At 45.8% G+C, this 12498-nt stretch overlaps 1 protein-coding gene across 2 annotated transcripts in view; it reads left to right on the forward strand.

Moving 5' to 3' along the window:
• Nucleotides 1-12498, forward strand: part of SRP68 (signal recognition particle 68) — an 88746-nt gene that overhangs the window by 42721 nt on the left and 33527 nt on the right. For both annotated transcript variants that reach the window (XM_068117972.2, XM_078777481.1), the window contains one exon: nucleotides 1989-2142. In XM_068117972.2, coding sequence (XP_067974073.2) covers nucleotides 1989-2142 — 154 coding nt within the window. The remainder of the gene's footprint in view (nucleotides 1-1988; nucleotides 2143-12498) is intronic.

A 12498-nucleotide genomic window follows, 5' to 3' on the forward strand; every position in this document is an offset into this window, starting at 1 on the left:
GAGAGGAATAAAACATATGAACACTGCAAGGACTCTGGGGTGAATTACCGGGGGTAGAAAAGATCAAGGTTTTCGATGGGGGAAGATAAGAGATGGTGGTGAACAGCTGTTTTAAAGACCTGGAGGGAGGAGTGGGATTGAAGGGAGTGGGGGAGTTTGTTCCAGAGGTGGGAGAAAAGGGGAATGAAAGAGTGAAGGTGAGCAGAGAGCCTAGACTTTGGCAGTTTAACCATAAGAGGGTTGCAGGCAGATCTTGTGCGACCTGAAGGAATATTGGGGGGGACAAAGCACAGAGAGAGCTGGGGGAGCAAGGCCAGAGAGGAGTCGGTAGAAGACAGAAAGACCACCAACCTGCCTGCGGTGAGTGAGTGAAAGGCCCTCGGAGTTGACTTCATCGCAGGAGATTCCAATGATTCTGAAAGCTTTGGCCTCAACAGCGTGAAGCCGAGCAAGGTGTGAGGCAGGAGCACCAGCCCAGAGGGGGGAACAGTTTTCCATTGAGCTGCGGATGAAAGCCTTGTATGTGGTGAGGAGCTCAGGTGTGCCAAGGAAGGACTTCGCACGACGGAGGATGCCCAGTCGGCGACTGGCTTTGGAGGCCAGCTTGGAAATGTGGTTTTCCCAAGAAAGATCATGGCAGATAGTGAGACCCAAAAGCTTGAGCGACAGAACTTCTTGGAGAGGATTGTTGAGAAAGTAGATGGGAGGGTTTTCCAGTCGGTCCTTTCGGAGAGACATTGTAAGAGTGTGAGATTTGTCAGGATTGAAAGACATGTTCCACTTGTTTGACCAGTCTGTGATTTTGTCCAGGTCTGCAGAGAGTGAGGAGGCTGCAGACTGCCGATCTGAGGGATGAGGAATGGAGCGGCAGATAGTGGAGTCATCAGCAAAGAGATAGAGAGGATTTTCCAGAGAGTCGGAGAGATCATTGATGAAGACCAGAAATAGCACAGGGCCCAGAACACTACCTTGGGGAACTCCAGCCAGAACAGGAAGGGAAGATGAGAGAAATCCATTCAGGGCCACACGTTGCCTACGACCAGAGAGGAAATCCGCAAGCCATGAGTGGAGATTTCCCTGAATACCATAGGAGGTGAGTTTGGTGAGCAGAGCTGGGTGCCAGACCGTATCGAAGGCACGTGATATGTCAAGTGAGACAGCTCTGATTTCCTCTTTGGCATTGAGGACCTCCATCCATTGTTGAGACAGCAGAAGCAACATGTCCAGAGTAGAATGACCTGGTCTGAATCCAAATTGATGATCGGAGATCAAGCCATTGGAGAAGAGGAAGGATTTGATATCCGAAGCAATGATGGATTCCATGACTTTGCTGATAATTGGGAGCAGGCTGATTGGTCTGTAGTTGCAAGGATCTGTTTTTGCACCTTTTTTGTGTAAAGCGGTAATGTTTGCTGATTTCCAAGATGCTGGCAGATGACCTTGAGCAAAAGAGAGGGTGAAAAGAACAGAGAGAGGGTGAGATAGAGCGGCAGAGCAGGATTTTAGGACCCGAGGGCTGATGCCATCTGGTCCAGTTGCAGAATCAGAGTCGAGGTTTGATAAAAACCTCTCCACCTTGTCGGGAGAGAAGGACACAGAGTCCAGGAGCAGTTGGGTTATAACATTATAACACGTTATGTTTTATATGTTATATGTCATATAAGTTATAATTATGTTATATAAGATTATAACACGGCATGAAAATACATTCACACCAAACATCTACAGGATGAGCTGTGCTGGCCACGTCAATCCTTGAGTAGTTTTCAAATGATAGTCCGTTTCGAGATGGTGGATAAGTGATGTATATGAGCAAGTCTTTTGTTGTGACATTAAAGAACGTTCCAATTCTTGAATAGTGACGCGAAGAATTGACAGTTCTGTTCTATCCCTAAGGGACGTGTGATATGTCACATTTACTCATTAACACTGAAGAACCTGCTTGTCGATATTGTTTGTGTTGTTGAGAAATTATTTTATTCCTTCAGTTACTTGACGTACATAAAGCTGCGTACAGCGGTGGAACGCAGCGTGTCCATGGCCGAGGCGATGCGAGTGCGATTGCGAAGTGTAACGCCCGAAGATGGAAAGAAAGCTCCTCAGCACCAGGAACTCATCAGGCTGTATGACATCATCCTGCAGGTGAAAGTGCTTGATTGTGCTGTGTGACTTCATTCTGCAGGTGAAGGTGATTGATTAAATAGATGATGTCCAGTTTATCAGCAGCAGCCTGAATTGGGAGATGTCAGGTTGGAGCGGAGACCTTCGATGTTTGAGGGCCATTCTGTTAGGGACAGGGCTGGAGACATATGGAAGGTGCAGAATGACAGGACGCTTTACAGGGGCAGGTGAGAGGGAGTATGGCGAGGGGGAAGGTTTGAGTGGGTGGGGGGGGAGAGTGAAGCATTGAGAGAGAGGGGTGAGGAGGACGCACTGATAGGGTGGGGTGAGGAGGGGTACAGAAAGGGGGGACGGGACATGAAGAATTTGGAATCGCCAAGCATGCCGATTCCAAATTCCCAAATTGGACAATTGGAGATAAATTTCCCAGTCGTGTTCATTTGTTTTATACCGTGTACTCCTCCCACCTCCCCTCCCCCCAGCCCTCTCCCCCCCCACAGATCTACCGACGTTCCTGTTCTCAGCTGTTGTGTGCTTCCCTCTCTCCCCCTCTTGTCTCCAGCTCCCTTTATTGTATGTTTTATGTGTCCGTGCATGTTTTCGTGTTTAATGTGTTCGCTCTTACATGAGTCTCGACTCTGCATACAAAAAAAAGAAAAAAGATTATGGGATACGAGGTAAGAACATTTGTTGGAGGCATGAAGAAAGGTAGTGCTGTCGGTGCGGGGTTGGTGGGCCAAGTGCATAGTTAACAGACAGTTTTGGAAATTAATCTTCGTGAAGGAGAACAGGAGTAAGGGAAGAATGAGAGTTCCAGTGAATTCCATTTTGTACATGCACTCGTGGGCCTGTTGGTCCATTGGACCAAATTACATTAGTCTTCACGGTCTTGTAGCACACCTGCCTGCTGTACTGCTTGAGCATCAGCTCACCTTTCACCAAACCCAGATGGACTTGGGCCAGGGCCAGGGTGAGGGGGATTATAAATTCTTTATTATTATTGCTAAATGAAACTAATATTACTATTGTGTTACTATTATACAGACTTGGCATTTAATATGGAATATTTTTTTTGTGGGGGTGAACGTACTTTTCAAGATGACTTAGAACCAAAAGTTCATTGGAATTATGTTGAAATTATTCTAGATTTTGTTAATGTGACCTTTAAAAGAAACAAAAACCACATTTGACATTTCGAAGCAAATAAATTGATCCTTGAAAGTGATGTAAACTGATATCGAACTCAATTCACGGACAGTACTGTGTTAAACTTCTGTACGTTTTCCAGAAGTATCTCTTTATTTTGCACATTAGCCAAAAAAATTTTCAACAAAAACAAAAGTTAAATTACGACTGGGATTACGGACAGTAAAATTACAGTTCAGTACTTTGTGTAACCCCCACGAGCATTCAGGTGAGCACGTACACGTCGAGGCATGCTGTTCACGAGATTTGCCAAGGTTTGGACAGGAATCGCTTGCCATGCAGTGACAATAGCCTGCTGCAATTCACGCACAGAGGTAGGCTGCTGGCCCAAGTTGTCGATTTGACGCGTTAATTCTGCCCACAAGTTCTCTATCGGATTCATATCCGGGGACATGGCAGGCCACTCCATATGCTCTACACCACGGTCAGCAAGAAAGTGTTGGATCATGCGAGCACGATGAGGCCGTGCATTGTCATCTTGGAAGACAAAGTTTCCTCGAAAGGCTGCACGAGCAAATGGAAGCAATGTTTCTTCCAGAATGGCCCTGTACTTGAACTGGTTCAGGTTTCCATTCAGAACAACCAGGTCAGTTTTGCCCCCTGCATGAAAAGCAGCCCAAATGGTCACCCCACCACCTCCAGCTTGGACTCTTGGCACTATACAATCTTCGTTGTAGGCTTCATGCACTTGTCTGCACACTCGGGCGCGGCCATCTTGACGATAGACCAGAAAACTAGACTCGTCACTGAAGGTCATGTGATTCCAGTGTCCTGGCTGCCATTGACAGTGCTCTCTGGCCCATTGCAATCGGCGCTGGCTGTGTTGTCTGGTCAGGCGTGGCTTTGTCAGGGGACGCCTGGCACGATAGCCTGCTTGAACCAGTCGTTGGTCGACTAGCCTTCTGGATACAGGCACATTTGTCAGTTGCTGCCACTCAGCCCTAAGCCGATTAGCTGACTTGGTACGACCATTGCAGACTAACCGGTGCAGCTGGCGATCATCTCTCCTTGTGATTCTGCGTGGACGTCCTGGCCTCGGTATTGGAGTAGGGACACCCCTCTGAGCATTACGTTTCAGGATCTTTGACACCTGACCTTGAGTGATGCCATACTGCCAAGCAATAGCACGCTGTTTGATGCCGGGATTTCGTAAAGCCACCACTCCATGACAAACAGCATTGTCAAGTTGACGGACCATCTCCAGAGGAAGCGGCAATAACTTTTGTAGACGTGCAGCAGTTGTTTTCCACTAATACAGAACCAACAACCCTTATATACCCGATTGTGAAGCCAATCGTCAAATGTACCTGTCCTTACATTTTGTTACGCTACCTGTGATATTTTCCTGTTATTGACTTCTTGCTGCGAAAGACAATCAGTGACATGGTTCTTTTGACAAAGAAATCACCGAAGCGTAAAAGAAACTCAACATTGATATACTGAGTTCAGAAAGTAAACCCAAGTCAAGAAAAAAAAAAATATTCCATATTAAATGCCAAGGCTGTATATAATTTATATATTGTCGCGTCCCTGCTGATTAAGATCAGCCGGGACTGATGAGCCGAACCAGCCTTACTCCTGAGGCGACCTCCCGATGATGGCGGTTATTTTTGCGTGCGCAGGATGGAAGAGATACGAAGGCTTAATTAAACGAACACACGGGTTTATTCCCGAAACCACGAAACATGCAAACACGACATGAAAATGCAACACAAACTATTTAAAAGCGAATACGGCGCGGATGAAAATAAATGCTGAGGTCAACGTAATTTCTAATTTGAAATACCTTCACACAGTTACGAATACAACACAGAGGAAGAAATTCCACCGGTTAAAAGACCTAAAAGACTCCGAGGACCCAGAAGAACTCAAGGACGCAGAAGAACTCAAGGACCCAGTCGAACCCAAGGACCCAGAAGACCCAAAAGACCCTTAAATACCCCGAAGACCCAAAACACCCTGAAGACTGAAAAGACAGTCATTTTTGATGTGCTTTATACTTGTACTATTATAAGTACTAACAACGGTACCCGCCCTGTGGGCGGGGCTTCAATTGGGAAGCCCAAATGAAAAGGCAAAATATCAGAAATTGAAGGCTTTTTTTTCTTTTAAACAATTCTTTTTTTCTTTTTTTTTTCTTTTTTTGTTGTATACAGAGTCTCGGCTCGTGAAAGAGCTAACATTTATCAAACAAACAAATCAAACAAACAAGCAAACAAAGTATATAAAAAGGGGAGCGGTCCACAAGATTTTTTTTTGTATACAGGATCGAGGCTCATGAAAGAGCGAACACATTGAACATGAAAACATGCACAGACACACAAAACATATCATAAGGGTAGCAGTAGACAAGATGGGAAGAGAAGGGGAAGCGCAAACACAACATTTGAGAGCAGGGACATCGGGAGATCTGTGGGAGGGAGAGGGCTTGGGGAGGGGGGCATGGGAAGGGGGTGGGGTGAGGGGGGTGGGAGAAGTATAAAACACAAGGACACTGCTAGGACTTCCAGGAAAGAAGTCGGTATTTCAAAAAAGTAGATCTGGGGTGAATTTAGCGGGGGTATAAAAGATCAAGGTTTTGGATGGGGGAAGATAAGAGATGGTGGTGAACAGCTGTTTTCAAGGCCGTTTAAAGAAATATGCATTTTTCCAATGATATTAGGGTCCAATGCATTTTTGGCCTTATCTCCTTGGTTAAATTTCAGAATTTTTCAGTCTCTTGGTCAAATCGTCTCAGAGGAGTAGGTGATACATACATAAACTTGCTCCATTATACAGTATTTAGATTGCAACACAATCACCACGCGGATAAAGTCTGGCGTTGGCCGAACAGTTAAGTTGGCTGGCTTGAGATATTAGGGTCCTGAGTTTGGGCCCCTGTCATGTCGTTGAATTGACAACAGGTGGTTAGTCCTAACCTGTCATCCTTCCGAGGTCGGCAAAATGAGTACCAGCTGACTGGTAATGGGGGAAGGAGGGGGGCAACAGCGGCACAGCCAAGCCCCCAGAAAGTGACGCAGCCAAGCAGCCACAGGCTGCATACGAACTCATATCACTTATTAGTCCCCTACCGGTGTACACCGGAGGGGACTATAGGTTTGCACGCCGTCCCTCCGTCCATCAGTCCGTCAGTCTGTCAGTCTGTCAGTCCGTCACGCAAAGAACAGTTTTCCGGACTTTTTTTCTCAACGCTTAATGCTAATGATTCCAAACTTGGCACATGGTTTCCTCATGATAAGTTACAGGTCAAGTTCGGACTTCACGACGTTTCGATCATTTTTGACAATGTTATGGCACTTTGAACTTTGGGAATTCTGATAATTCTGATGATCCTTAACTCAGTGCCATTTTAAGTTTTAATTTCATTTAAAAAAGATTTTCTCTGCAATAATAGGACCGATTGAGATCAAATTTTCACCGTAGGGGGGACTCTGTCTGTAGAATATTCTAATGGTAATTATGACGTCACATGTCACGTGGTTCGGGCGCCATATTGTTTTTCGTGAAAACACGAAAACCCCTTTTTCTCTGCAACGGCTGAACAGATCGAGGCCAGACTTTGCAGGCAGAATCGCATACCCATGACGAACAAAAAAGTCAGCGAGCATGACGTCATGCGTCACATGGTTTCAGAGTTATGACGTTTTTAAGCATGAACCTTTAAAACCGAGCCCCTCCCTCATTTTTGATCCAATCAGATGGGGAGAGAAGGGGAGGAAGCACACAAACACAACATTTGAGAGCAGGGACATCAGGAGATGTGTGGGAGGGAGAGGGCCTGGGGGGAGGCAGGGTAGGTATAAAACGCAAGGACACCAAGGACTTCCAGGAAAGAAGTCGGCACCTCAAAAAAGTGGATTGGGGTGAAATTAGCGGGGGTAGAAAAGATCAAGGTTTTGGATTGGGGAAGATAAGAGAAGGTGGTGAACAGCCGTTTTAAAGACCTGGAGGGAGGACTGGAGGAGTGGGATTGAAGAGAGTGAGGGAGTTTGTTCCAGAGGCGGGAGAAAAGAGGAATGAAGGAGTGAAGGTGAGCAGAGAGTCTTGATTTTGGCAGTTTAACCATAAGAGGGTTGCAGGCAGATCTTGTGCGACCTGTAGGAATATTTGGGGGACAGAGCCCAGAGAGAGCTGGGGGAGCAAGGCCGGAGAGGAGTCGGTAGAAGACGGAAAGACCACCAACCTGCCTGCGGTGAGTAAGTGAAAGGCCCTCGGAGATAGCGTCATCGCGGAGATTCCAATGATTCTGAATGCTTTGGTTTCAACAGCGTGAAGACGAGCTCGGTGTGAGGCAGGAGCACCAGCCCAGAGGGGAGAGCAGTACTCCATTGATCTGCGGATGAAAGCCTTGTATGTGGTGAGGAGCTCAGGTGTGCCAAGGAAGGACTTCGCACGACGGAGGATGCCCAGTCGGCGACTGGCTTTGGAGGCCAGCTTGGAAATGTGGGTTTCCCAGGAAAGATCATGGCAGATAGTGAGACCCAAAAGCTTGAGTGACAGAACTTCTTGGAGAGGATTATTCAGAAAGTAGATGGGAGGGTTGTCCAGTCGGTCTTTTCAGAGAGACATCGTAAGAGTGTGAGATTTGTCAGGATTGAAAGACATGTTCCACTTGTTTGCCCAGTCTGTGATTTTGTCCAGGTCTGCAGAGAGTGAGGAGGCTGCAGACTGCCGATCTGAGGGATGAGGAATGGAGCGGCAGAGAGTGGAGTCATCAGCAAAGAGATAGAGGATTTTCAAGAGAGTCAGAGAGATCATTGATGAAGACCAGAAAAAGCACAGGGCCCAGAACACTGCCTTGGGGAGCATCCGTTGAATCATATCACATGCAAATCATCAAAATCTAAACAGTACATGGCGCACATTTTGAAAAAAGATTGAATTCTGCAAAACGGAAGCGGCCGCTACACGTCTTTCTCAGTCGCACATTTATGTGTGAAGAGTGCGGTCACTCACACAATCTGTAACACGGAAGCGGCCGCTACACCTGTTTCTCAGTCGCTTTGCACACGCTGCCCTGATAGGGAGGAGGAGGGGAAGGAGAGGGGGTGGATGAAGGGGAAAGGGGCGTAGATGGAGGGGAAAGAATTGGGAAGGGGAAGGATAGGGAGGAGGAGGGGAAGGGGAAAATGGGAATGGGAGTGGGGATTGGGAGGGGAGCGGAACGGGAACAAGGAGGGGGAAGGGGGCGGGAGAGGGGGGTGATAGGGGAGGGGGCACGGGGAGAGGGAAGGGTGGGGGAATGGGATGTAGGGGGAGGGAATGGGGAGAGATGGGAGGGGGGAAGGCAGGGTGAAGGGGGGAGGACCCTCATTATGCCATGCACTCACTCGGAACAACTCACAGCCCTCCTTACACCATACTCTCACTCGAAACAACTCATGGCCCTCCTTATACTGTACCCTCACTCGAACCAACTCACGGTCCTCCTTACGCTGTTCACTCACTCGGAATCACCAATGGCCCTCCTTAAATCGGTCACTCACACAAAATGTCTGCAAGACCACACTGCAAGACCATGGCATAGATGTCATTACACATGTGTGTTTCTACTAGGAGCAGGGAGGTACCATACAAGCAAGATGGTGGGGGTGCTTCAGGCTGTGGTGTCCACAGTCCAAAACAAGTCGCCCGACTTATGACTTCTTCACCCCCCTTCCTTTAACTATTGGCCCCGTTGGGGCAATTACCGCAGAGGGGGCAGCAGTCACCGCTCCTCCAGAGCTTGATCCGTACCTGCGGACACACACACCTTCCCCACCCACAAAATCCACAAAAACATTTCCTCCCCTGCTGCCATTCAATTCTCAACCACATATTCAATAAAAGATGTCACAAAATGATGCTGCCATGGCCTGCTTACATGTGAAATCCCCATTCACATTTCACAAACACATTTAAATATTTATCACTCGATTTCCATCCTCATGGCCACATCAAAAACACAAAAACCTCTACACATAAACAAATGCAACCCACATAGTAGGGGGGGGGGGGGGGGGGGGGAAGGTTTATGTACTCAATTTCAAGTTCGTGTGCAGTCCATGTTAATTTGGGGCAACCACTATAAATGTATTCTACTGGGTCCTACTATTCGGAAAAATGATGTCGCCATTTTATTTCTGTTGACCTTTAGTGACCTTGACTCAATGTCAAAGTTGAAACGTCATTACAGTGACCATACTTCATTCGAAGTATATCAACCTGGGTACCAAAATGTGGTAAATTTCACAAGGAACATTGGTTATGACATTTGTTTCGTCATTTGACCTTTCGTTTTTTTGCAATATGCAAATGAGCTAATTAGAGACAAAAATATGCATAATTAGCATACCCTATTAAAAATATATCCTGGTTATACATATAATGGCGAGTACATCCCATCTCCAGAAAATGTTAATTGTTATTAATTAATCACAAATGTATCCTGGGTCCTATTAGCTGACTGATGTCAATATTCTTGTGACTCTTGTGACCTTGAACTAAGGTCAAAGTTCAAAGAGCATATTTTGGCCACAATTCTGCATTACCATGATTGTGTTCCTTTGTGCATCTAATGGTTATTGTTGACACACGTATTAAATAATTTGACTTACCAATGGGCACGAATAAAAATCAAGGTATGAATGAGGTTGACTGTAGACCTACATGTGGATACTACAGATCATTGTATCTTACAAAAGCATTAATTCTTTATCTTAACAGGATTGGAGTCCTTCCCTGAAAAGAGCAAACAGAATATATGTGTGACGCGAACAAGCAAAGCGATTTGGACATCTGCCGGAATCAATTTCGTGTTTTTAGGCAACAAATTAAATGTTAAAAATACAAACAATGGCTAAAAACCAACCAACATGAGCAAATGAGCATGAAGAATGAACAGTATAACGAAAAACATTGGGAACTTGAATCCAAAAATCAATATTCCAGACATCCGACTTATTTTGCTTGATCGTATCACATGGTTAAAATGACATTTGACATTTCACCTTGGGTCAAGGTCAGTAAAGTCAAGTACATGTCAAAGGTCAGTTAATATCAAGAACATGTCAACAGAAAACAATAAGCAACATATTTTTCCAGTTTAGGATCCAGCACAACACATTTGAGATGGTAACTAATGATTGGCATTCAATAATAATGCGAAGTGATGGGATTTACGTGTATGGTGAAGACTATATGTTAATGATGCATATTTTTTTCTCTAATTAGGTCATTTGCTTATTAATTTGCATATTGCAAACATCTGAGAGGGCAAATGACAAAACAAATGTCATAACCAATGTTCCTTGTGAAATTTGCCACATTTTGGTACCCAGGTTGATATACTTTGAATGAAGTATGGTCACTGTAATGATGTTTGAACTTTGACCTTGAGTCAAGGTCACTAAATGTCAACAGAAAAAAATGGCGACATCATTTTCCCGATTAGTAGGACCCAGTAGAACACATTTATAGTGGTTGCCCAAAATTTACATGAACTGCACACGAACTTGAAATTGAGTACATAGGCCCCTCCACTACCATTTAAATTTGAGCTTCCCCCATTTACTTCTAGACACTCCCCATTTACCTCCAAACATGCCGTCTCCTGTGCCCCAAGTGTATCAGCTTGGGTTTCACACTCTTCCATTCCCATGGCCAACTCTTCCTGTTTTGATTCAAATTCTGTTGCCCATGGCTTCTCCTGTGCCAAAATTCATTCTTTTTTTTCTTTCTTTATTTAATTTGTTTGTTCTCTATGGGCACTCATTCCATCCTTTTCCCCTTCATCCCTCCAATGCATTCCTTCATTCTATTTTCCAATCTCTCCAGTGCATTCCATATTAATTGAAAACATACCTGGTTGGGCATCGCAGCCGTTCCCATTGTTCCCGGCTCCCTCATAGGAGAGGGTGGTGAGCTAATTAATGCTCGGAACGGGGCAGGTTTCAATCCTATCCTCTAATCCCTCCATCTCCTCCTCGCTTCCATACTCTACGGGATCCCCCACTCGCTCATCCATCTCACTCGCTTCCGACATCCTCGGTGTGAAACCAGTTCTCCCTCACGACAAAAACAAAAAGCAGTTCTCCCTAAAGCAGTCTTTACCTCAGACAAAGAATTTTTTTATTTTATTGTTTGAAAACGTGATGTTGCGCTTCGCTCACCAATAAACTACAACATTTAGACACCCCGGCACTACCATTACCTCCCCCTCGATGAGGGAAAGACAATCGTTGCAATTTTTTAATTCCGAAAACTGAGCGCAATTTTGCCCTCAGCAGGTGTCAAACTCGCAACCTTCGATCACAGAGTGCGCTTCGAGTTCGAATCCCACTCCTGATGCCAGTTGTCGTGTTCCTGCCCTCTGGTGAACACTGCAGGGTGACACGGATGACCAAACGAGCTTTACTCCCAGGCGTTCAATCCAAAATGACGTTATTTGTTACACGTGAGGGAAAGGAGGATGATGAACTTACCTGGACGGCTTCCACCCGACTTCTTCGCACCTGGATAAATTAACTCAAACAGCACTGAATTAAACTGAACAAAAATACCGGCTTTATTGAAGAGAATGCCGGTCACAAAATAATGCACGATCATACTATGATTCCTAAATGGAGCACTCCCACATAGACTCGATTACAACACAAGGGAAAAAATAACTGGAAAATAATTATGTGATTTGTGGCACTTAGCTCTAAGCTGCTCTTGGATCTCGTCAGGAATCGTCAAAACCCCCTCGTGTCCTTGGCGGCAAAACTGCAGGCTGAACTGCCATGGGCACGAACTAGGCCTCGCGCACACTCGTTCGCCCAGCCACGCTCGTCTTCGTTGTCCGTGCGCGGGAAACCGCAGTTCTCGGTCCACAGTTCCTCCTTCTCACGATCACGATGAAGATGTCGGAACACGACCGTTCACCACCGGATCCAGCAACCGAGAGATACGAAATTGTGGCTGCTCCCAATGAATGTCCCTCGCTCAAGAGCGCACCGTATAAGCGTATATGTCCCCGTTCTTTAAGAATGTCCCTTGCTCCAGAGCACCCCATCACAAGAGAGAAAGCCACGAGGAAAGCGAGAGAAGAAAAAAGAGACAAAATGTCGGGACACGACTGTTTGTGATGAATGTCCCTTGCGCAAGAGGAGAAAATGTCAGCCGAGCGTTCCTTTATAGTGAAGGCTGTGA

This window comes from Myxine glutinosa, chromosome 5 (assembly GCF_964187855.1).
Source record: "Myxine glutinosa chromosome 5, kmMyxGlut1.1, whole genome shotgun sequence".
Taxonomy (NCBI): Eukaryota; Metazoa; Chordata; class Myxini; order Myxiniformes; family Myxinidae; genus Myxine; species Myxine glutinosa.